This window comes from Tetrao urogallus (assembly GCF_951394365.1).
Source record: "Tetrao urogallus genome assembly, chromosome: 7".
NCBI lineage: Eukaryota > Metazoa > Chordata > Aves > Galliformes > Phasianidae > Tetrao > Tetrao urogallus.
Genome location: NC_136820.1, coordinates 42,918,893 through 42,944,890, shown reverse-complemented (window position 1 = coordinate 42,944,890; position 25,998 = coordinate 42,918,893). Strand labels below are relative to the sequence as shown.

Sequence of the window (25,998 nt, the reverse complement as noted above, 5' to 3'; positions counted from 1 at the left end):
ATGGTGGAACTTAAACGTGGAATTGTTAATCACACTCAGATTATGTTTCTGTATCTTAAAAAGTATGCCATGTAGTTAGAATTTATAGCTTTGCATGGTGCTGTTGCAGGTGAGTTCATTTGTTGTGCAAAATACAATTCCTGGCTAGAAGGTGCAGTTTGAAGACTACCAACATCTTGATTTTGCAGAAATACTAAAGCAGTTCTTAATTATCCTGGGACCTTGTCTAAAATAGTTTGAATCAATGGGAGCTTTTCACAGCAGTATCTGGATCAGATCCTAAGATCTTAAATCTGCACGTAAAGAGTTGCAAACTAAAAGCAAGTGTTTCTGTATACCTTTTTTGAGCCAAAAAAAGCAAGAAAACTCAACAATTAGAAGAACTGGACATGGTGTAATTGCAGTATTTAGTAGGATGGTGCATCAAACACAGTACTTACTACTCTTCTTCTGTTTTTCTCATGGCTGAAGATTTTTTTCTTTTTTGGGTTTTTTTTTTTATTTTTTTTATTTTTTCTTTCTGTTTTTAGGCCAACCCTTCCTTTTCCTTGTTGTCCTTTTAATTAAGATTCTTTTTGATTTGTAAGAGAGTGAAATTGATTGTTTGTGGAAGTTATTTCCTTATGAAGGTAGATGTAAGCTATTCTGAATCTGTTTTCTGACATGGTTATTCAGCCCAGCAGTCCCCTTGTGTACTGGTTCATTTAACGTAACCAATTATCTTTTGATTACAAATAGCTATGTTAGTACTAACCTTGTAAATATATGTCTAGTGCTAAAAGACTACCGAAATGTGGTATTTTAACTCTAAATCTTTAGGAAGGAAAAGTGTGTATTGATTGATTGTGATATTTATTGGGTCATAATGTATTTAAATTTTCTTTAATGCATATGTTAGCGATTGTTTACCGTGATAAAGTGCATGGAGGCCTCTGCAAGGAGTTCTGCATGGAAAGAATTACCTCATGTCACTGGTCACTCCTCAATTAAAAGTTCCATTAGCAGATGATTCCTGCTTCTGGTTTGTGTACTGATTGCATTTTATTGCCTCTAAATCAGGTTCCTAGACAGGGAATAAATAAACAGTTAGAGTGTGCGGTAATGGTATCCTGATCTTTTTTCATGGTTGGAAACACCTACATCCATTTAAATCAATTAAGTTTGGAATATTTACTGAAATTCTTTATTGGATTTGAACTCTTTTTGAAAGTGACTGTTTTCACTGCTGTTATAATACAGATTTATCTTAGAAGCCCATCCAGAGGTTAGCAGTGAGTGTTCCAATTGTTCTGAAGATTGAAACTTAAATAAGGAGATGTCTACCTTTTATCTTCTGCTCTTATTAAATTATGTTTAAATTTGAGTCAAGAAAATCTATTAAGCATTTACAGGAACTTAGGGAGGGATTAACTCTCAGTTATCTGCTACCTATAACCCTTCTCTATCCCAAATGATATTGATTGCAGTTTATGCTGCATATGCAGCCTATGTTACAGAGGTAACTGTTCCTGTAAAAAATAGTCTGAAAGTACCTAGTTGCTGAATGATGATTTTCTGCTACTACCAAAATTCCTGAAACGCTCCATTTTGGTAATAAAACTTCATGTAATAAAATTGCGTTCTAAATTCTTAGAATAAAATTACTTGAGTGACGTGACACTCTTAAATTGAAAATGAACTCAAGGTTGTTAAAACTGTTATGCTCCAGCAGTGCCTGGAAATGCATCCTTGCTTTTAAATGGTGATGTGTTCATGACTCAGTGGTGAGTTCACTTTATGCGCACCAAATTCCTGTAATCAGTTTTGGGTCTGTACGCTGAGCAGAGCAAAGCTGGCAGGCAAGCCCCTCTTGTTACCCAAGATGTTCCGAGTTGCTGTGGATGTGTCTTGTTGACTTTCCAATTCCCAGTGAGTGGGAAATCAAAAGTAATATGAGTTGCACATGGCTTGAGTTGTTTCTGAAAGTAATATTTTAGAAGCTGGGAATACTGACACTGCTGCAGGAGGTGTGAACAAAGCTCTCTCATAGGCATCTTGCTGTAGGAATGTGAAATCCTTTTTAGAAAACAGTACTTGAATAATAAGCATGCTATGTATTTTTGCAGTCATCTAGAGAAGTTACTGTACTGCGTTATCCATTACTAATGTGATACAAATCATTCTGTTGTGGAGCTCAGAGAACTAAGAAAGTGACTTGGAGCTACCAAACAGCAGACATGCTGTACTGTGGCATGCATTTAATAGAAGTAATTTTATTTTCCTGTTTTGCCATATCAGTTTGATTTTATAAATCAATATAATTGAATAAAATAATATTAAAGGATATTATGAGTCTATCTTGAAGAAATTATTTTACCTTAAAATTACTAAACAGTAACCTTAAAAGTGCTTCAAAAACGTGGGCATATGTCAATTTTAACAGATCTTATATTTTTAGTTTTATCTTTATTGTTGGGGTAGAAAAGCATTTGCTGGTCGCAACGTATTTTTGACTGGTGAAATATATATAGAATATAAATAATGCAGTAGAAGGAAGTTGTAATGGTTTTGCCATTCTTCTACCATTTTAATTAATGGTTCTGTACAGCTTTGAAGATCTATTGCACTCTGTAAGTGCTAAGTATTATTTAATAGTAACTGTTTAAAATGACTGAAATACAAGAGGTTGAGGTCTCGAGGGCTGATTAGGGAAGTAACTGAATTGAAGCCCCATCATTTACTGTTTCGGCCCATAAGCCCTGCATCTTTCTAGGGGTATGACTGTAGCATTGTTTAGGTTTTAGTATGCAATTCTGGGCTGTGAAAGATTAATGTAGGGTAGGAAGAGTGATTAATTAGTTTTACCAAGAAAGAGTTTAGTCGAAATAATAAGAGAGAAAATTAATTGTAGACCTGAAACTATAAGTAAAAGCAGTAAAGCTGCTTCCCAGTCAGGTAGGTTTACTTGGCTCACTTATGAAGTTGTTTACACAACTGGAGCTTCATTCAGCATGTTGTGCTGTCCTGTGCCCTCTCCTGTGCGATGCTGATGTGTCTGTTTGTTTGTAGGAGGTGACTTGACTGTTCCAAACTTTGTCCAGTTTTAAAACAAGCTGGTAGGTGTGCCTGAACAGGTACCTTGTGGGACCTGTAGTGCCTGGATAGTGTTCTGGTAGATGCCACAGTCCTGCTCAGATATGTTTCGTGTTATGTTGAAAGCAAGGAAGAGCCCTCCTCACCCTGAGAACTGCATGCTGCATATTTCTACCTGCCTTACTAGATGCTGCCTGTGGCTGACATGCATTAGAGCTGCTGACATGCCTGTGTTCTGAAAGTTGCATTCAGTGTATTTTTAAGTATCTCAATGTAATACCCTCATATTTTTTCAGTTTAGACTACCAGATTGTCATCTGTGTTGCTGAAACAAGTAAAGGGTTTCATAAGTAGTCAATATTGCAGTCAGTTTTAATTGAACCAGACTGTGTACAAATGCTTTACTGTAGCTGTAACCAGCTAATCGTGTTAAGAAGAGAAACTTCAGTCTTCAGACTGCGTGCTTTGTGTGTGAAGTCAACTTAATGACCACAGCAGGCTTTTTTATTTTGTTGTTGTTGTTGTTGTGTTTTTTTTTTATCACCTGATGTGTTCTACAGACATTCATGCATGCAGGAGAAGGAAAATGTCTGAAGTTCCTTTAACTGAAAGCTGCTTCTATAATCTAACCTGGATAAGTTTAAAATAGTGCTGGGAAATCCAGGTTGGCCCTGTCAGCCAAGAGGCTCTTAGAACTGTTTGGTCTGGAAGGGACCTTAAAAGGCAGTCTGGTCCAACTCCCTGCAGTGAGCAGAAATGCCTACAGCTCCATCAGGTGCTCAGAGCCCCGTCCCTGACCTTGAATGTGTCAATGCAGGAGTGCTGCATTGCTTTTGCATCAGGAGCAGCTGCACACATAGAATCTGAGGATGGTCGGGGTTGGCTGGGCCTTCATGTTGAAGCTCGTCCATACCCTCAGCTGGTTACCTCTGTAAGAGGTGGCTGTGCTTCCCCACCTGTAGATGTTCCTGTTGCAGACAGCCAGTTCAGAGAGCTGGATGGGCAGGAAACAGCTGAAAACTGGTTAACAGCTCCCAAGGCAGTTTGTTAAGAGATTAAGTAGGAGTGGATCTCTCCCCTTACATCTGTCCTGCTGATGTAAGGATGGAGTTCATGACAGTATTTACCAGCTTTTTAGTGACCTTTTTTTCTTCAGCTTTATTAGGACAGGTTGACTGTTATACTAATTAAAACATTACTCTTTGTCTTGTTTCCAAAAATAATTTGCTTCTAACTCTGCAATTACTTAGCTAAAAGGAGTGGTAGTAATTAAAGTTATTTTCAAGTTGCAAAATTCGGTTTATTTAAAAATGCTTTATATAGTTTTTAGATGAAGTTATAAATGTTCACTTTGGAATTACCTGAAGATTAATAGCGATGCATTTCAAAAGCATTATTTTTTTATTGATTCTTAATGTAGTAAATTACTGAAGTTATTTGGCAGCAAACAGAAATAGCCAGTGATGTTGTTCACATTTATTTTCCTGATAGCGTCACGATTTGCATTAATTGCATTGCAGCTGCACTCACTTATATTAAAAAGCTTCTAGTATAATTAATCCTTTTTATTTCAAATCATTTTGGCACAATTTCTAGCAATAAACACTCATAAAAGACAGACACTTGAAAAATAACATACAAGTTTCTTCAATATACCTATTGCTGGTTTTTTCCTGACACGGAATTATTGATAGGCTTCTAGGACCAAGTGTGGCGAGTGCTGAGACTTCAGACCAGTTTGAAAAATGCTAAGTGGATTATTTTGCATAAAAAATAGACAGGTTTTGAATTTGTGTAATTAACCTGTGTTTAGAAAATACCTTGATTTATGTCTACATTTGTATTTCAGTTGCATACATTATGGAAATTTAATTTATAATCCATTTAGCTGATGTGATCATAGTTTTTAGTGCTATCATTTATTAGTCCTTGTATATTAAATGCTCCGAAGGCTTAAACCTGCCTTGTGTAAAAAATTGCACCTCTGCATTTACATTTTATGAGTCATAGATGGAATCCCATTTTAAATCTGGGTAGCTTTGATATATTTAAAGAATTACAATAGCTTTATTGTTACTAATGCAGGAACAGCAAACACTGACCTTATACATTGCAAATTAATGATTTATCCCTCTAGTTTGCTTTTAAAGTCAACTATACAAATGAGGATTTTGACTTTACACCTTGAATAAATCATATAGCTCTAAATATAATGCACCCTTTGGCTTTGAACTCGTTATTATCAATTCTTTCTGCAAGGTCTAACTCACCTCATAGAATTGTTCGTTCAAAAGTTTAAGGAATTGAGTACATTTTTTTTGAAGTCTTTGGAATATCATTTAGTGATCACAGCTACACTTATTCTTTCTTTTCCTTTATGTTCATTGTGCTGTCCTGATTTATGTGTTTACTAAGCTTGCAGAAGGCTACAGAGGAATTAAGTAATGCCAAAACATAGCTTTTGCAAAGAGCAAACAGTGGTGCTGTGTTGATGATGCCTTTCCTGATCAGCCTGGCCGTGATAGTAATGATAGTATAAAAATATGAGGTGTAGTGTGGCAAATAAGTTGGACAATAGGAAAAGCCATAAGTAGGCAGTGTATTTCAGGGTTTTTTTTTTGAAAGGGAAGGTCTTCTATGTTTGTCTTATGTGTGTGAGCTTTCTCTACATGTTGTCGTGCTTGTTTTTCCTAGCTATAAAGTTTCCATCTCTCTTCTTTTGAAAAGTTTCTCTCAATGTCTTGTCCATTTTCAGTAATCCTTGAGGAAGTTTTAACTTTACATTAAAAATAGACATTTTCTCTTTGACAAATACTGCAAGTTCAGCTCAGACTCATTTCTGATTCAGTAGTCATTTGGCAGTGTGTAGGAAGCGTCAGGTGTAGGAAGAATAGGACATACAGTACAGGTGTGTTGAGTTCTCCACTTAAACATAAGCAGCAGTAAACAGGAGTTCCATCATTCATCCAGATACGCAGCAATGAATCTGTATAAGCTTTTTTTTTTTTTTTTTTTTTTTTTTTTTTAGAAGCATAGCTTTTCTTGCAAAAAAATCTGTACAACTTATGTTCTTCCTGTTTGCTATAATACTTTGGACACGAAGATCAGTGGTAAATAAGTGGTGACCTTGCGTTTTGAGTCATCACATCATTAGTTTGTAAAATTTTGGAGCTTTCTATTTCACAAAGATGCTCAAATTTCAAAACAAAAAAAAGGTGAAATTTTTAAATTAATGCAATATCTGTGCTATTGCCATGTTAGAAGATCCTATTCAGGCACCAAATTACTGAGCTGAGAAATAGACAACAGCATTTGTAATTCTTGCATGTATCACAGTGAAATGTAAAATGCTTTTAATTGCTTTGCTTTTCAGGCTCTTTATGAAAATATGCTGGTGGAGCTGCCCTTTGCTAGTTTTTTCCTCTCCAAATTACTGGGGACAAGTGCCGATGTTGACATTCATCATTTAGCTTCATTGGATCCAGAAATGTACAAAAACTTGCTTTTTCTCAAGAGCTATGAAGGAGATGTAGAAGAACTCGGACTAAACTTCACTGTAGTAAACAATGACCTCGGGGAAGCACAGGTAAAGAGTGGCTTTGGGTTGGTTGGTTTTTATTTTTCTCTTTACTGTATGGCTGATGAAATATGAATATCTCTACTAATTTATTTTTGTTTTGAAAGTGATAAGGAATAACTGCTACAGTTGCTGTCTGTTGTGAAGCATCTGTAGGATTCTGCCTCAGTGTTTGAAGTAGTAAATAACTAACTTTGTACTTTGGAACTGTACTTTTGACGATGATTGGAAGGGTCTGGGAGTTTAAATAATAAATGATAGTGATGATTTTCTAACAGACGTGGAAAGTTCTATTGTCTGACATAACTTCTTGAATGAAATAGTGTTTCTTTGATTCCACTTCAGACGATTGCAGAAGTTAGGTGATAAGTAGGCTACAGAAGAACTGTTTGGTTTTGGAATTGGAGTTAGAAACTGGTGCTTTTAAATAAGTGAGCTCTTGTGAGATAAGGGTTGTTTCAGCTGATGAGGAGAGGGCCTGAGATGAAACCTTAAGTTTTAGAGAAAAACATTTTCATTTTTCTGAGGGACTGAGCCACCAGTGAGTCAGAGGAGTGGGATTCACTGCTTCTGAAAGTGATTATTTAGGTCCATAAGTTTGAGTTTGTAGTGCAGTTGTACTATGCAACTTGACTATGGCTTATTTACTCTGTTGTGAAGGCTAATGATCACTTGTGCTCACAGTAGAAAGCAAACGTCAGCAGTGCTTGAAAAGCATGCTGACGTGTGGTAATACAGTTAATCTCCTTTGTCACGTTCCCTCTTTGACTATTGAGAATTTAAAATTGTGTGCTTGTGGCCTGTTTTCAATGCTCTTTAATAAATATTTGGGTCAAATAGCAGACCTGACATCATTATGATGTGCAGCAGTATCCTGATTCAGGCCTTATTAACTCTCTAACTCTCAAAGTGAGGATCCAGTTCTCTTTGGGTTGCCTGCTGGCTGAGGAAGACTTGGCCTGGGCGTGCTTGCACAAAAGCAGTAGTACTGCTGAGATGCAGTACCAAAGCTTTGCAATTATGATGTCAGGTTCTTTTATTGCTGTTTAAATCATAGCCAGATTGCTGTCCAGGACTTGTCTTAACAGCATCAGGCTTAGACTTGGTCTTTACTTTCCTGTTACCAATTTCCCATCATTTAGGAAGCTCTTAAACCCTGGATTGTATTGCAGTTTTAAAATAATAGCCTCAGATTTTGGGTTCCTGGATCATAACGGAGGGTGATTGTAAGTGCCTGATTATACTGAATTCATTTCTGTGCTATAGGTGCATCTGGTTATTGGGTTGCAAAGCATACAAGATGACAGTTTCTAGTGTAAGCTAGGACTTTCTTGTTGGGAGGGGAGGTCTGTTACTGTGTGTATTCTGTGTGATTTCATTTATGCAATCCAATTTTGCCTCTAATTATAATTTAAAAGTTGCTAGTACCTTTTGTGAAGGTGGTAATTTCTGTACTGTGTATGTCCACTACATACATCCTCAAAAACTCAGCCATACCAGCAAGTTAGAACCAACCTCAACAAGTAGGGTAGGAGGACACCAAAAAGTGAAGTAGCTCAGAAATAACACACAAGGAGATCTAGGACAGACGTGATGTCAGCAGCACCTACTGCTACAAAACTGGTAATAAGTGTGTACTTGCCTTCATTACTTGGCATAACCTTAAAAGAAAGGTTAAATGTAATAGTGAGCTTTTGAGTAACTAAATGAAACATAGGTTAAATGAAGTACTCTGGTGCTTTATTGCTGTTTATACTTGGAGAGAGAACACTATACTCTTGAAGTATTAACTGTCTTTTAATGAGACTGTATTTTACTGTAGTTCAATACAACTAATTGGTTCTTTTCAATATCTACTGTGTTTTAATGCAACAAGTTGCTTCTTCTATTTCATTTCATTATTATAATAAACCTCGTGGATAAATACTCTGTCTGGTATTTGACTTGTAACCGTTGCATACTAATTGATTGTGTCAAGGTAAGGCTAATTCACTTTGGGAAAAGAGCTTAATTTGCACTCCTTATGTTCAATGTACATTATCTCCAGTTTTCATCTAAACAACCACTTTAGTGACTAATGAATTAGTGCTCAATAAATGCATCATAAATCTATCATTGTAAATAGCCATCCTTGTGACAGTGTCCATCCAGCAATTGTGGCACAAAAACATTATCTGCAATGAAAGATGCATTCAGAAGGGGCTCTATTGCCTGTCAGTGGTAGAAGATAGAAATTCTATTATCAGAGTATTGATTCCAATCCTGTAATGTGCTTTTAGATCCCATTAAACTATTGTCAAAGTGCATTCACCAGAAGTTGAAAAAGGTACTTAATAATTTGCACATTAGACCTGTTAATTAGGGGAGCTCTGCCATCAACCTTACCTTCCAACACTAGCTAGCTTTAATTTTTGATGAAGAACCATCTAACGTAGTGATACCAGCCTAGTTTTCAGCTGCTAGATCAGCTGTATAAAATGGCAGCAAGTAAAAAGTCTCAAAAGAACTATGGGACAGCAGTGTCTGTGAAGTCCAGAGTATAGAAATTGATGTCAGGACACGGTTGGCTTTTTAAAGCAGATGTGAATGCTATTTTTGTTACTGGAAGTATTTTGACAAGTGAAAGTAGAGTTCTTTGCCTTTAAATTTCCATGAGAGATGATTTTGAAGTTTTAAAAATAACCATGGAATTTTCTTCTGTGGTGGCTTCGTTACGAGGATACAGTCGGTTGGAGAGATGATACTGGAAGTCTTTTGAGAAGCAGAATGTTTAGATTGCGGTTGATCAGGAAGATTTATAATCCTTACAGCAGTTTCATTCTTAGACATTCAAATGCAGTCTCCTACCTGGGACTACTGCCTGAACATCTGGAAGGCAGATGATAGGGGAAGAAAGAAGACCTTTATCTACATGTTTTCAGAATGGGGAAAATCTTTAGTGATGGTGTGAAAGAAAAAAAAAAGTGATTGGAAGCCAAGAGAAAAGAATATTTTCACCTGTACTGAAAGCAGGCTTGTAAGAGTTCTTGACCTTATTTGAAAGAATGAATGCTTTTTGAAGTTACATAGGTTACTTGACTTAAGTACTCAGATACAAAGAAAGGTTCTTCATACTTCAGAATGCCTAGGTGGTATGTCCCTTGTTCTTTCATAAAGTATTTCACTCCCTGAATATTCCCTTCTTCACCATGAGCCTGGGAAACCAGTCATCACATCTGTGCAAGAGTTACTTTTGTTTGCTGTTAGGGTGGCCACTGATTGCCCCTAAAGACATTGCAAAGCAGCTTTGTGTGGTAGGTAATTATCAGTGAGCCAGAAGATAAATCTCCTGAATTCATTCTGCCTGAATGGTGTTTTCTACTGTTTCTCTTTGTGTGTGTGTGTATGTATTTCTGTTTTATTCTGTGTTCAAAGTAGAAGATGCAAGTCAAAATCTTGTCTGAACTGTTCACTTGAAATGCAGCCGTACAAAAAGTGTGTGTGCATTCATTGTTTTTACAAACTGTAATGGTCATTCTCTAAATAGGAACACAAATGTAAGCTGGGAGCAGTTTATAGGAGCATGTATTTGCTGTAACATATAATTGGATTTATAACCTTTTTTTAAGGTTTTTTTTTTTTAAAACCAGTTTTAAGTGCTAATGTGACAGTAATTGAAGGTGACTGTAACTTTGAGTCAGAGGCCAAATGCAGCACTTCTACTCACATTTCTAAAAAGATAAAGTAAAATTAGAAGTAAACCATCTTTTCTAGCAGATTTTTAAAAATATGACACTTTTCTATCCCATGTTAACATCTCCTTTGTTTTGAAGACATATTCTGTGAGTTTGGAATAAAATTCAGTGTTGTATGGTAATGTCTGAATTATCCGAACACTTACCTAAATAATGTGTATAATTCTATTACTTTTTAAAATGCATTATTTTGATAATGAACAAAATTAAAGTGTAATATATACTTTTTAATGTAGATCCACACAATAGAAAATAAGGTGATGGCACAAGGATTTGCATTTTGGGAAGCTTCTCTTGCATCCTGTACCTGTGTGTTAATGCTTTGCACCATCTAGTGGCAGAAATTGGATGGATAAAAATGAAATGCAAGCTGATAAAACTTTAAGACACACTAGCTTGTGTTGTGATCTTTCTGAATAGGAAATCTGTAACTGCCGTTCTTGACTTTAAAATTGAATAGGAAAATAGCTTTTATTAAACCTGAATGCATTTTTCGTTTAATGCACTGTCAGGATAGCGCTATTAGAACACAAGCATATGCTTGGCTTTGTCTGTGTTCTCCTCTATCTGTTTACCTGCAAGGGAAGTTGGAACTTCTAGTTCTCCAGCTGCTGGGATGAATCCGAAAACAACGGCCAATAGTTCCCTTTTGTTACTTCAGAGAGAAAGTCAATTCAGGAATCTTTTTACGTGAATGATTGTATGGAAGTGAAATGATGACTGTTTGTTATTGTTGGCTTATGTAACCTTAAGTTTGATGAGTTAGGAGATATAAGTATGCTTTATGTGGCCAAATTCAATGTGTACTTCAGAGAGATGAATTGTACTTGATGAAATAATGATAAAAGAACAGGTGGCATTGTAGTTCTGAAATACAAGTGGGTCTTGTTGAAGGAAATTCACTCAAAAGGGAGCAAAGCAAAGTGTTGATTGCCAGGACATAACACTGTGAGAGAAACTCACACCTTTGTATTGCTCCTCCATCCTGTAGGGAACAGGGCTTAAACACAGTTGGTACTACCCACACGCAGAGGTGATGTGGGATACTGGTGAGGTGATTTACTGTAGGCTTAACAAAATCACAGTTGAAGGATTAAGGTGGAAAGGAAGATAGTTTTAGCACCTGTTGCAATTCAGGTTGTTGTGGCTTAGTAAGGAAAGTGCTGAATTCTCCATCACATCAAGTCTCTACACCAGGATTGCCTCTCTCTCAAAAATGTGCTTAAACTCATCAGTGGATTTCTGAAGCAAAAGACAGGAATCTCTGAATAGAATTCTGTGGCCTGTGTTATCTAGGAGGTCATATTCACAGATCTTAATGTTCTCTATACTTTAAAGAAAGGATTATTATCCCAGACTGAAAAGCACTGTCATAAAAAATAAATAAATCCCTGTCTCTGAAGGATGGAAAACCAAGCATTTTTGTGAAGGGTTTCAAAGGTGAATGTATTCCAGCTTTTCAGTTATTCTTTTAGTACTCTAACAGTCTGTTTAGATTGGGCTGCTATTTAGCAAAATTATCCTCATGTAATGAGGAGTAGAATACGTAAAAATCATTGGCACTTTGATAACAATTACTGCTTATGTCTAAAAGCAAATACAGTATGTTTGTTTTGCTTTGTTTTTCTCCATTACTTTTTTTCCATGCTAAGGTGTCTGTGCGTACATGAAAGATAAAAGCTGTGTTTCTCAGCAGAACCAGAAGTTTTAGGGTTGATTTGTTTTTGTGCAAATTACTGAACATAAATAACTTGTCTTTTCAACAGTAGGAATTGCAAATGCTTACCATCCTGTAAATTAGAACCCTAATTTTGGCTTAGCATACACTGCTTTTGCCATAATGTGATGCTGCAGCATTCACTATCACCAACAGTTAAACAGAAAAGCACAACCCATCAAGTAGAGCTTTCCTGAGTCAGACAGAAGGAAGCTGCCTTGTATGAGCATGGTGCTTATTTGGGGCACCCAGCTTCAGTGAAGTTGATGGTTGGCAGTTGCATGAAGCTGCGTTTGCTGCTTCATTCCTAGGTCTGAAGGCTCAAAACCACACACATTGCTCTCATGAGTAAGCAGAAACAACTTTTGTAACTTGGATTTTTGAGGTGAATATTCTGGAATATATTCTAGTAGATCTTCAAAACACAAATCACGTATCAGAATGCCTTGCTGTTCAGTTTTCCAGCTACATGGAATTAAAGTTTATCAAGATGGTGAAGTTTACATCACATCATCAAGATGATGTGTTTACAGGTGGTTGAGCTGAAGCCGGGTGGAAAAGACATTCCTGTGACCAGCGCTAACCGCATCGCGTACATCCACCTGGTGGCAGACTACAGGCTGAACAAACAGATCCGACAGCACTGCCTGGCTTTCCGTCAGGGATTGGCCAACGTTGTGAATCTGGAATGGCTACGAATGTTTGATCAACAGGAAATACAGGTACTCCTGCTTTAAACTGCAGCAAACGTGTTTGAAACAGTAAATGTTGATATATATATATATATATCTATATATATATATATATATATATATTATATATATATATATATTTTTTTTTGTATCTAATACAATTGTCTGGTTTCCTTCATTGTTAGGTTTTGATCTCTGGTGCCCAGGTTCCTATTAGTTTGGATGACCTTAAATCTTTCACAAATTATTCAGGTGTGTATGTTTTACTTAAGGTAATAAAAATAAAAAAAATTAAATTCTGTTATGACTGATAAGGCATCAATTTGCTTCTTATGCTATTTTTTTTTTAAATAAGGACATAGGGTCTGATTTAATCAATGCTGTGAGACAGGTGTTCAGTTTATTTTTTTGTATGCTTACATTTGAGTAATTATAAAGAAGTAGATGATGTGTAATTCCTTTTCTAAATGAGTGTTAGTCAGAGATTGTGTCCGGTTGCCTGGAATATAAGTCTGCAAATGACTTGGTCATTTATTTCTCAGCCCAAAGAGAGAATTCGTAATTTTGCTTGTGAAAAAAAATGTAAGGTGTCTTCATTCTTCTCTGAATTTACCATCAGTATAACTAAAACTGTTTGTTTTCTTAGTAGTTAAGAAGCTGAAAGAGAGAGTAGCCATGGATATTCAATGAATGAGACAGCAGAAATGCAGTGATCAAAGATATCTTTAAATGACAGGGTTAGCATTGTAAACCTTGTGGTGTTAAGATTTTCTGCGATGTTTTCAAAATTGTTGGTAGGTTTTCTGAAGAGTTTATTTCTTGCATAAAACTGTTTTATCTATAAATCATTTAAATCTCTTTATAGGTGGCTATGCAGCAGACCATCCTGTAATAAAAACATTCTGGAGAGTTGTAGAAAGGTTCACTGATGAGGAGAAACGCAAACTACTCAAGTTTGTAACAAGCTGCTCTCGGCCACCTCTCCTGGGGTTTAAGGTATACGTCATCCTGACTTCTTAGCCAGTTTCTCTGAGCATTAGAACTTTCAATACAAGTGTTTCTGTAGATGTGCTGGGCAGCACTGGGCAGGAGTTAAGCCAATTACTTGTGTGGTGCTTGCCATTTGAGTTATCCTATGATTTGTTCACATGGGTTATCTAAGTCTTTTGTTAACATGGCTTTACCAACAAATATATATATATTTGTGTGTGTGTATATATATATATTTGTATATTACACGCATACGTGTATAAACTTCCACTTTTCTTAAAGTTAATGTATGTTAAGATAGAACAGTTGAGTTTGAAGGGACCTTCAAGAGTGATTGAGTCCAACAGCTTCCCCTCCCTCAGAAGCTGTAGGGAGCATTGAGGTCACCTCTCAGCTTTCTTCCCTCCAGACTAGACAAACTAGGCTAGGGAATGTCTTGACATTCATAGCTTACACACATCACAGCCTAGATTTGCATCATTGAAAAATTTGGAACTCTCACTGCCAGACTCAGAATAACATTTGCTAAGGCTAATTAAAGTATAATAAGTTTAATAAATGTGATTGTTACAGACAAAAAAAAAATAAATCATTAAAGCATGGTTGAAAATTGCTAAGTTCAAATCAGGTCACATAATAAATTGATGATACTTCTCAGTTCCAAACTATTGCAGTTTACTGCTGTGCAGTATTTAATTATGCAAAAAACGGCGCCCTTGGCGTGACATTTCAATTTAGAACTCCATTTTTCCATTCTTAAAGCTAAAATAGAGGAATTCAATTAGCATTTTGAAAGGAACAGTAAAAATGCAGCATTATACCATGAAATACTTTTTTTTTTTTTTTAAGGCCTCCATTTGAACAATAATTTAGCTTAGAATCTCATTGACCTTCTGCCTTTGGAGCTGGGCTGGTTTTTTCAGTTTCTAATAATCAGACGTTCTACACTTCTTAGGCAAGCATTTGATCAAATGAATACTTTATTGCCAGAAGAAGCAGTGCTTTGGGTAACAAATGTCTTTTTCACTAAGGTCTTTCTGAGAAGAAGGGAATCCTATTTATTGAAACAAAATGTTACATACAGAATTATATACAAGGGCAGAAGTCTGTTCTTCAGAGCCATGGTTAATCATATCACAATTATCAGGATTTGACAAATTTGTATCATTACAGTTTTCTGTGATTGCACACCCCATTAACAGCTGGATGATTTTGTAATCACTATGAATAAACAGTATAATTTCTGTAAATAAAGTTCTTCATTTGAAGAATATATATTACTGCTTGATCTAGAATTGTAGACTACACTAGTGTAAACACTTGTGTAATCTTACACGTGAACAGGTCTACTCAAGTGATTAGTTCTGCTCGCCTTGAAATTAATAAATTTTAGGCTTAGTGAGAGATTAGTTCAGACAGAAATCCCTGTCTGGGATTTCAAGAAAGGCCTGAGTCGTGTAGTATCAGACAGTTGAATTTAACAAAGAAAATAGTCACATATTTTGGTGGGAATAAGTAAAACAAAGGCTTTATCTGCTTGAATTTTTTTTGATGTAGCTGGAGTATGCCAACAGACTAATGTTCTGGAACATAGACGGGGGATGTTTGATCATGGGTTGTTTATTTGTTTAGGAGTTTGGCTTTTGTTTGGATGTCAGAGAAAGGAACTAGTGTGGTAATACTTTCTATGTAGTCTGGTCACTCATTCATCCTTCTTCTCCTCAGAGCATCACTCTGAAATGATAAGTGAATGCTCATGTAATAGTTGTTGATAAAATTGGAATACTTTTAAACTCAACCACAAGAGTGTTGTAACTGGCATAGCACATCACTTCATTAGCTAGAGCAAAATCTCATTTGTCGGGATTTTGGTGTGTCCTGGAACATGTCTTCACTGCCTGGGAAGAAAAAAAGTGTAATTCTGTCAAGGTTTTATGTTTTTTGGTTTCAGTATTCCACATCATAACATCATGTAGTGCACTGGGAGTTGAAGTGTTAATGCTCCAATTCCAGTACCTATCCCTATACATTGTGGAAGCCATGGGATCTGGCCCTTCCGGGTGGGGCGCTCTCTTACTGCCTTGCAGTGAGTGCTGAGGGTGCTTTCCTAGCCATTCCAGGCTTTTCAGGTTTGACTCAGTCTCAGGAACTCTCTCTGTCTTTTATCTTCTTTATTAGTCTCAATTTCAATTAGATTGTATTATATTGTGTTATCTTGCATTCTGATATCATAGTAAAATAAGTTTTCCTCCATAGATTGTTGCCGCTGTTTTTTTCTTCCTTCCTTGAGCCCAGCTCCCATCTCCCTGTCCCTTTTCCCTTTCCCTTCCCATTTTGTGGGGCCGGGGGGGGCCGTGGTCCTACTGCCCCCCCTGTTGTGGGCATAGATTGATCTAGTTAACTCCGTGGCAGTTTTTGGTGGGGAATGTGGGCATTAGCTGCTTTTTAGCTTTTAGAACTAATCTTTCTCTCTGCTCTTGGAGAGCTTCGTTAGGGAACATTATCACTAGTTCAGGTTTCTTTGCTGGAAAACTTGACCTTGAAAGCCCAGGCGTAGTGCCAGTATTCTGGGATATTTGTAAACTTTGAGCACTGCTTAGTCTGGGCAGTGCTTTTTCCTTTTTTTTTTTTATTCTCCTCTCGTCAGCTTCCATTCATTAACCCCTTTTAGCAGCTACTAGCGATGAACTCACCCTTTATCATGGGGGTGCTGTGTAAGGAATTAAAAGCTATCATGTTCCTCGTGACTTATTGGCCAATTATCAATGTCATGATTACTTGTTGTGGAATTGTGTTGATATATAACCAAATAAAGGCACTGATGGAGACACCTGCGTGGTACTTACATGCAGTGTGGTATGATTTGAATTTTGACATTTACATCCCAGATGGAATGGCTAATTCTACAAACAACACTATGTTCAGACCAGTCCACAGGCTTTCTTCTCTGTTTGTCACACAAATTTTTCAAATTTTTAGTTAATGCTCATTTTGGTGTGTGTGTTTTCAGTCTCCCTGAGTGTATTCCAGTGCATTCATGATAAGGGGAAGGAGTCTCCTCCAGAACCAGAGAATGCTGACTGACAGGGAACATGGAGAGTTTAGGAAAGATCTTAGGAGCATGGGGACCCGCAGTGTCACGGGATTTCATTCTTGAACACCTGTGGGATCCTGAGAAACTAAGACAGTATTTGAGTCAGGGGCGGTGCAGCTTACATAGATCTAAGGAGGTGGAGCTTATTTGGGGCTTGTGCTTACCGTGCCCTATGTAATACTATTCTGGAGAGAGAGAGGGGCCCTGTCATGGGCAGAACATCCTTTTCCACTTAGCTCCATTCCTGTGAGTGGCCACTAGTTCCCTAAACCCAGCAGGCATTTCAGAAAACTTCAGTGTGATGGGAACACATCGTTTTCTTGTTCCTACAGAAGAATAGGATCCATATGCATTTGGCTTTGCAAGAAGAGTCTGAAGTTCTTGATCCTTTGTTTCTCTCACATACAACTAGGATTTTCTGCATGCTGTTTTGTGATTTCCATTTCATTTCACTGTTTTGTAGTGTCACACATTTGCATGTGGACAATAACAAATTACCGTTTTTCCTTAGAACTAGATAAATGGCTTTGTGTTCTGCTAGTTATCTCAGCCCCATCAAAATTCAGTAGGGAGAGGCACTACCCAATTCTCAATAGAGCTTTTGGGGTCATTGGGAATGAAAGAAAATGCCATTTGAATATGTCGTTGTGACAGTCTTTAATCTAATGATTTATTTCCTAGAAAACTATGGCAGCTGTTACGCTGTTATGTATTTATTTCTTGTTTTTTTTTTTTTTTTTATTCTTGCATTTTCCAGGAGTTATATCCTGCCTTTTGCATTCACAATGGAGGATCTGATTTAGACAGGCTACCTACTGCAAGTACCTGCATGAACTTGCTGAAGCTTCCTGAGTTTTATGATGAAAATCTTATGCGGAGCAAGCTTCTGTATGCCATTGAATGTGCTGCTGGATTTGAACTAAGCTGAGTCGAGCTGATGCTTGTTTGGATGATCTGCAGAGGAATGAACCAGTGCCTACTCTATAAGCAGCACCTGTATCCACACAGTTTTGAAGGAATTCTGTGTAAATTTCTGCAGCTCTTATGTCTTATCAGATGCCCTCAAATAGGTTTCATTTTTAAACACAATCTGTTAGTTAGCTTTCATTTAATTAATATTAAATTGACACTGCTTGGTGATTCAAAATACTGAATGCTGTTTGCAGTGGGTTGTTCTCTGTGTTCATGGGAAGAAAGAGCACATGTTTAAAAAAAAAAAAAAAAAAAGTGACATCTCAGTGAAATTAACCAAAGATGAAGCTTTGGCTTTGTGCTGTTCAAACATAAGAGTCACAAACCGGCATTGAAGTTGTGTACCATGCAGCACATCGGGATGAGATGAGGCCAACATCCTGTGAGTAGTCTTTTAGATGAAAGTGAAGCAGATGTTTGCAGATATCCCACAACTGAGAGGATGAAAATGTTCATTACTGATATCCTAACGACTTCACTTACGCTGTAGAATTGTTTACAAACCATAGCTGTTGCAAGTAAGACATAACTGATTTTGTTTGATACTACCTTCCCTTAAGATGGTAGGCACTGAGATAAAATGTTTATAATATTTTATTTGTGCTTTCTGAAATACCTTGAAGTCAGATTCGCATGCTTATTTTGGGTTCAACTTTTGGCTGTGTCATTATCACTTGAACACTGTCATAAACTGAAATGACTATCCACGTTTCCTCTGTTCTGTTTCTGTCTTTTGTGCCTGTACAGATTTTTTTAATGTATCAGCCTCCTGTTGCACACACAGTACATGAAAAGTAATCACTTCAGAAAAGTACACATGTAACAACTATTAAAATTATTTAAACCAAAGTTATCAGGCTTTCTTTTATATTTGAAGCCTGTGGTGTTCACATTCCTTTCGCCTGTCATTTTTTTCCATCCTAAATACCCTATCTGTGCTCTGGTTGCTAGTCAAATTCATTATTTTTTGTGATTAGAGAGCTTTCACATCCATTTGCCTGCAGTATTTCTGCTAAGAGAAGTAGGTGGAATATGCTGCTTTGTGTAACTTGATTTCTGGGAGTAACTTGGTTTCACATGGAAGGAAGTGATCCTCTGACCTACTTGTAACCTACTGTAGGGAACCTGCTTTAGTGGTGGGGTTGGACTGGGTGATCTGCAGAGGTCCCTTCCATCCCTATGGTTCTGTGATTCTGGTAGTAGGCACTGGGTGTTTGTATGGGAACTGCAGTCAGTTTGAAAAAGGAATTATAGCTGAAACTGTAAGATTAATAAGTGCATCCATCTGAACTTTAGTTTTATATTTTAAATCATCAAAATTTACAATCAGTTTTATATTCATCTCTTATGCAAAAAAAAAAAAAAAAAAAAAATTGCTGGTTACTGAAAACAGTTGAATTTCATATTTAAAAAGCAGTAACCAGCAATATCCTTTTAAATGTGGGGAAATGGAGTGGTTTTAAGATGTTTACTGGTAACCATATAAAAATGTATAATTTCTTAAGTTGGGTAAAAAATGGAGTGTTAAAATGCTGTTTGTAGTCTCGATGTACAGAAATAAAGTAATTGTTTTTCTTTTTGGTTTTGCTTTAGGCTTTTTATTTATATTAAATAATACATAACCAACCTATACATTATCCCAGAATTCTTTTCATGTATATTTTTTCTACGTAAATTATGAAACTTGTAAAGAAGTTGAATAAGAAGTCGGTAATAGTGAAACTGCCTCCTCTTAACTGCAAAACATGAACGCTTCTTGAAAGCATTATTTATTTTATAACCTGATGCTTTACATATTTTGAAATTATTTTTCAAATTCATTCTTTCGGTAGTGTTGTATGTGTATTTTGTAAAAAAATAATAATAAAAGGTAGTCCTATTCAAATGCTGTGATGGAGTCACGCCGTGTAATCATGACTGGTATTGTGTGCTCTCAGCTTCTGTGAGAGGAGGCAGTGTGTGCTGTTCTGTCACTGCGAGTTCAACACGTGGCGTAGGCTGGATGAAGAAGTATTCAGACTGCAATAAGAGGGTAGGGCTTTCTGTTGGCAACAAGTTTTTCAGTTCTGACTGTCAACTGTTTACGATATAGACAAGATGAAGTGTGAAATCCTGTTTTTCGATGCTTTATTGCTGAGTATTTTAAGGGATAGGAGAGGAAAGGATGAGAAATAATGTGAGTGTAGTTAGTCATGTCCTGATGAGCTCAGTGGTTTCAATGATCTCTTGTAGCTCTCACATGGCAAGAATGGTTGATATATATGAAAATAGATTTTCTGTTTTTTAAAACAAGTGCAAGGTTCTTTCCCAGTTGTGATGCTCACGGAGTTTAGGTAGGCAGAGGCAGAAAGCACTTTGCCTGCAGCTAACTTAAAACATTACTGTAGTTTCTAATCATCAGCTCAGCTGTCCTAATTGCAGTTTTGGAGATACTGTCTACAGCCCTTCCATACAGTTTCAGTAGTTCTGTGTTTTTTCTTCCTGGTTCAGTTCTTGCTTTTTGGAATATAGCAACATTTTCTTTTTGCCTTTTTCAAATAAACTTTACAAGCAAGCTTAAAAAAAAAAATCCATCTTTATGATGGGAAGAGTACAAATTGTTGGTCTCTCTGCAGTTGAAAGGAATAAAAGAGAAATGAAAGAATAAATGTAGCACGTGGTCTTTGTCTCTTGGTGAGAATTCTTCTGGATGTAAAAACTTACATCCTGTCCTGCTTGCTGGATATTAAAGCCCCACAGAAATGGGATGCCTTGTTAGTTATCACAGTTATTTTCCATCATCCCAAGAAGCCATGCTTACGTACACTTTGCAGATGTCACATTTTTTATTTCTGGGGAAAACTTCCATCTACAAAGAGAGATTTGTGTCCGGCTTCACAAGCGAACACTGAGCTGATAGAAGTTTGAACAAGGGTGTCTTCGGTTAGTTTTCTGTGGGTGCTCCATATTGGAAGTAAAATGAGCTGCTTGATGCTGTCAGTAACAGTGTGGACAGGGGTTTTGGGCATCGCTTGACTCTAATAGGAACATCCTAACTTGATCTGCAAAGGGGCTTGGAAATCAAAGAAAGATTTCAAGCCGTGCAGTGAGATCATGCTAAATTGTGGTTTAAGCCAGAAGCAATTTGTTAAATGCCAATAATGCAGCACATGCTCTTTCTGCCACTGAAAAAAGAATGCAGCACAAAAACAAGAAAAAATGAGCTGTTTTTCTTGGAGTGTTTTGTTGGAACTGTAATTTTTTTTTTTTTTTTTTTGTATTTATATGCAAAAACTTTAAAACCTATTTGCTCAAATACATGAGTCTGTGTTCATAATGGTTTGTGATGTAAATGCTTGTTACTATTTTTTTTCCCATGTTGCTTTGCCTGTCAGTAAAGGAGAAACAAACATGGTCTGTAAAACTGATCAGGATATCTATATTTTTATTGACTTCTGCTTTTGTGAATAAAATAATTTGAGTTTTCTTGAAACTTTGCAGAAACACTCTTTTCTTTCATTGTGCAATGCTCGTGGAGTTCTGTGACTAAAGTTTGATAGCAGGGATGCTGATACAGACTCTTAGTTGGTCTGTATCCTCATCGTGAGGATACACTTGTCAGGCTCTGGAGTTCCCATGGTGAGCCCAGCCTCAACCATAAGCCTTAGCTTTGACTCAGTGCATCCTTCCAACAGAGAGCACTGACACTCTTTGAAAAACTATCTGCTGCACTGTACAAGCGTGTGTTCTGTTTGCAGCATTTAATTCATAGGAACAGTCTGCTCAAATGTCCCATATATTCACGATTATTCTTTTCTGCATTCCCAGAACTGCCGTTAGTTCATTCTGTGTAACATTTGGACGTTACAAAAGATAGTTTTGCTTTAATTCTCTTTTGTTCTGTGTTAATAGTTGCACGTAGTTCTTGGTTGCCGAAGAAGGAAACGTTCATTCACCAGATGGTGTTATTGCGAATCGTCTTGCTAATTCTGCTTATCCAAATGTTGGATCCAGGAAAAGCATTTCTCATCAGTTGCTGTACAGTTTTGCTCTGTGCTGTCAAACGTACCGTCTGAAGAAATGACAACCATCTATCCTTCATATCTTTAATTGATTTATTTCTATTACTGCTCCGCATAGTATTTTTCACCTCTGTCTTTCAAACAGTGGCAGAGCTCTGAGTTCTGTGCAGTTATTTGAGATGTACTTACTTGTTAGACCTATCTGGCTATGGATGAAAAGTGACATAGAATTAACTTGTATTTGCCATTGGCGTACAGATAAGGAAGTCTATCTCAGATCAAATTAATTAATAGAAATGCTGATCAAGTTGTCCTTGCAAGGAATAAACACTTGTCACAGACAGATCTTGTGTCTGCCAGCAGCTGTTCTTAGACTGTTTTCTGCACACCCCAAGTAATCAGCAGAATTATCTGGTGCTTTATGAGGAGTTGGGGAAAGCACCAGCTATCTTGAAATGTTTCAGCCATTCCTCAAAAACATCCTTTCTGCTCAAGCTTTTGGTTACGAAGAGGCATCCAGATAAACTTGGATCCTATTGATTACCTGAGAAGCTCCATACAAATGAAAACTGAGGTTGTGCTCAGCAGAAAAACTCAGGAGAATTCTAATGATAATTGATGATTTTGTGCTTTTAAAGCTTCTACTTAGTTTTAAATGTTAGGTGTATTGCCCGTATTTCAAGTCTAATTGTTTCTGATAAGCTATCAGCAAAAAAAAAGTTAGTGCTTATATTTAATTAAGTGGCACTTTCCAGAATTGCTTTGCCAGTATTACTATAATCAAATGATGTGAGAACAGTCTTTGATACATAAGTTCTTTGCTAACACCAAAAATAGAATCTGTAAATAGAAAAACTGGATTCATTAAGCAGCAGACCAGAGCAGCGGGCCAAAAAGGCCACAGCCATTACCACATCTAAGAAACTAATATTAATCTCTCTCTAATGCAGCATTTTCAAGCGTTTCTTATGTTCTGATGGCCTTTTCATAGTTGACCTCCGTAAGTAATAAAAAATGATTGATAAAAAAAACCCCAACAAACGAATCTGGGAACAGTGTGAATTGCTGATATCTCCTGGGCTCATGCCACATGATTCTATCGTTAGGTTATAGTTACCAGTTCAGCCCTCACTTAACTTCTGGCACTTGGGAGGTGGCTGTCTGGGCACTACCAATGGCAGAGGAAACTCAGAGATCCAGTGGTCGGTTCTTTCTTTACTGATATGCATTGCCAAAGTGGGTAGAACAAATCATGTCCTGGAGACGCCCCTCCTTCTCTTGTTCTTCGTAGTCAGAGGGTTTGAACTACAATACTTAACTTCTGTGAAGTTCTGTGAAAGTGAAGAATGATCTTTGCTTCATGTTCCAAGGTGAGAGCTGAAAATTCCTGAGCAATGAAGATCCTCTAATAACAGGATTTATTCTTATGACTCAACATTTAGATGCCAGCCCACGGCTGCCCAAATCTTCCATAGCAGTGCCCATAGAGCCACCATGCCTTATCAGCTGCTGCTATTGGAACACTGATCCCAGCCCCTCTGTCTTTCAGGAGCATCAGGTTTGTTGCTCCTTAATACAATTAACAATATTCCAGGCTTCTTCTGCAAGCAGCCAGCCATACAAATACAAATCACTTTCACTTCATGCTTTGTAAATACCTCTGTGGCGGTGCAGAAGTTTTCTGAATCAGGTTTTCTGTTTTATTAATCTCATCATCAGACCTAATTAAACATTTCCCATAACTAAAGTCTTTCTCAGGATATTACTTCAGGTGAGAAGGTGGATAGGCTCTTTACCTAAAGTTATTCCTCCTCCTTTTATCTGTTAACTTTTTAATACAGAGACTGTAAGATCCTACTGTATGGAAAACACTCGGCAGCCAGTTCTTTTTTGAGGAGTTTTGTCCTACTGTAAGACTAATGCTAAAGCTTAAGTAATAGTTCTGAGAAATCTTAACTGAATTGAGTGGGACTGAGTATAGAGAGCAAATCAAACCATGGTGAGAATTTTAATGAGGTCTTCTGGAATTAGCCCTGCTCTGTGGTACCTGAACTACGCAGCTTGAATGAGAGAAAGTTTGGGTGAGAAGGTGGCTCAGCAGTAGTTAACTGTCAATATGAATATTTTATCAGAGTGCTCCTCTTAAAAGTAAAGCAACCACTGCCACAATATTTCTTTTGAGCTGCGGGTGGATGCATAACGGATCGCATTGACCTGGAAAATCCTGAAGGCTGAGCTGACATCTTGGAAAGGTGACTGCAGCAGGAACCAACAGGGGGAGCTTGACACCACAGGTGAGTAGGAGAGACGGCTTGAAGCTGAGCGGTGCTGCGGCTGCTGTGTTAGGGGTGACATCAGCATGAAGCCTGTACACGTATTTCTCCCTGCTCATAGGACCTGTGATTGTAAATGCTGGGAGCTGTACTTGGGCCATAACAACCCCGTGCAACGCTGTGTTTTGGGGGGTACCGACAGTGCTCTCTCTAGATCCCTGCAGCGTGCTCTGCTGTACGTCCCGCAGCACCACTTCCAGCTGGTTTTGTCATCTGCTGTGTTTATGGCAATCCTCTGCCTTTCCCTGTAACCCAGAGAATGGAAATTAAACAACAAAAAAACATTATATCAAGAAAACAAATATATATATAATGAGTTCCTAATATCTTTCCTTTGAACTACCACGGATAATGATATTAAGTTAAAAAAGGTACTCCAGTGAACGATATTTTTAATTGGTGCTGTACCAACCATCCTTTCTGCAAAGTCTTGGGAAATGTGTTCATATCCCACTTCTAAGTCAAAGATAAGCATTAGCCAATTAAGACACAATTATGTGATTTTTCTAAAGATTAAACCTCTTGTTTCTTCCTCCTCATTAGGAAATATCTGCGTTCTCTGTGTTTTGCAGCAAAAATGTCAAAGCGACTCGCATGCAGGCAGCCCTTAGCCGTGAGCAAGGCTCATTCTACCTCGCGCGGTTGCGACGGGTGGAAGCGGCCACCCCTCCCCACGGAGCGCGCAGCGCCGCCCACGGGCAGCAGGGGGCGCCCCATCCTCGCGGGCGCGCGGCGGTCAGGGAGCAGACGGCCCGTGCGTCGTTCGAGAAACTTCCGGAAACAGCCTGGCGGAAGTGACGGCGCTCGTGACGCCATTTCCTGTTTGCGGCTGAGGAAGCCGCCGCTGTTCCTGTTGCCGTTGTCCTGGGCTGCTGGCGGGGAGGTCGCGGCCGCGCTGCGCAGGCACCGCAGCGGGTGAGCGCAGGGTCGGGCCGCGGGCGGGCGTCGCTTGGTCTCACCGGGGGAAGGGGAGAGACAGGGAGCGGGAGGAGGAGCCGATATCTGGGCCTGTCCACGGCTTTAGCAGCAGCGCTGCCGGGCCCGGGCCCCGAGCGCGGCTGTCGGAGGCGCCGTGCCGCCATGCTGGGCGCTGCGCTGAGAGCTCTGCCGAGCCTCCGGGAGCTGCGTGGCAGCGGCTCCGCTGGGTCAGAGTGGGCGGCGGGGAGCTGGGGGCGGGCGGGCGGGCGGGAAGGAGGGAGGGAGGGAGTGTGCGTGAGGCTCAGCCCGCCGCGCGCGGGGAGGCGGTGAGCTGTGGGATTATTGGGCCGGGCTGTCCCACATCAGCCGTGCCTCGCGCTTACCGAGAGCGGAGAAGGCTGAGGTGGGGAAAATCCGCGCTTCCATTTCTGTTAGGCTGGTTTCGTCTGGAGAAAGCGAGGAGCGTGTGTTCGGACGGGGCTCTGCAGCCCAGTGAATAGGCCCTTTGCTTCGGCTTCCTTTGTTCACCGAGTTATTTTGGCGTGCTTGTAAACTAAATGTGCCGTTTTCTATTTTTTTTTTTCCTAAATATTTCTTTCTGAGGGGAATTGAGGTCCATTTTCCATTTAGTAACTCAGAGTAGGGTCAGAACTCGTTGTTGCGTTTGAAGCCTGGTGCTGCCAGGTTCTGAGCTGAGCTGAAAGGTCAGTGTAAGGCTGGTTGTTGTTGTCATGGTCAGCGTCTGCTGCCTTTCTGTATGACTGCTGGGTTGGGAAGTGAAGTTATTTGTGGTCAGTATTTCTGTTTATTGTAAGAGTTTATGCTGTATTGCAGTTTGTGAGCACTCTGGGTGGCTACTGAAAACCAGTGCAACGTACTTCACAGAAGATAGTGGAAA

The 25,998-nt window shown here is 38.4% G+C and overlaps 1 protein-coding gene across 1 annotated transcript in view; it reads left to right on the top strand.

Annotated features, from left to right (window-relative positions):
- The window catches only part of UBE3C (ubiquitin protein ligase E3C), a gene marked incomplete at both ends in the record, with an annotated part of 64,038 nt that extends 46,234 nt beyond the window's left edge, over positions 1-17,804 (top strand). Inside the window, 5 exons of the mRNA XM_079538002.1 lie at positions 6,446-6,658; positions 12,634-12,822; positions 12,978-13,044; positions 13,658-13,788; positions 17,634-17,804. Of these exons, the coding sequence (XP_079394128.1) occupies positions 6,446-6,658; positions 12,634-12,822; positions 12,978-13,044; positions 13,658-13,788; positions 17,634-17,804 (771 nt within the window). The remainder of the gene's footprint in view (positions 1-6,445; positions 6,659-12,633; positions 12,823-12,977; positions 13,045-13,657; positions 13,789-17,633) is intronic.
- Between the last annotated feature and the right edge of the window lie 8,194 nt (positions 17,805-25,998).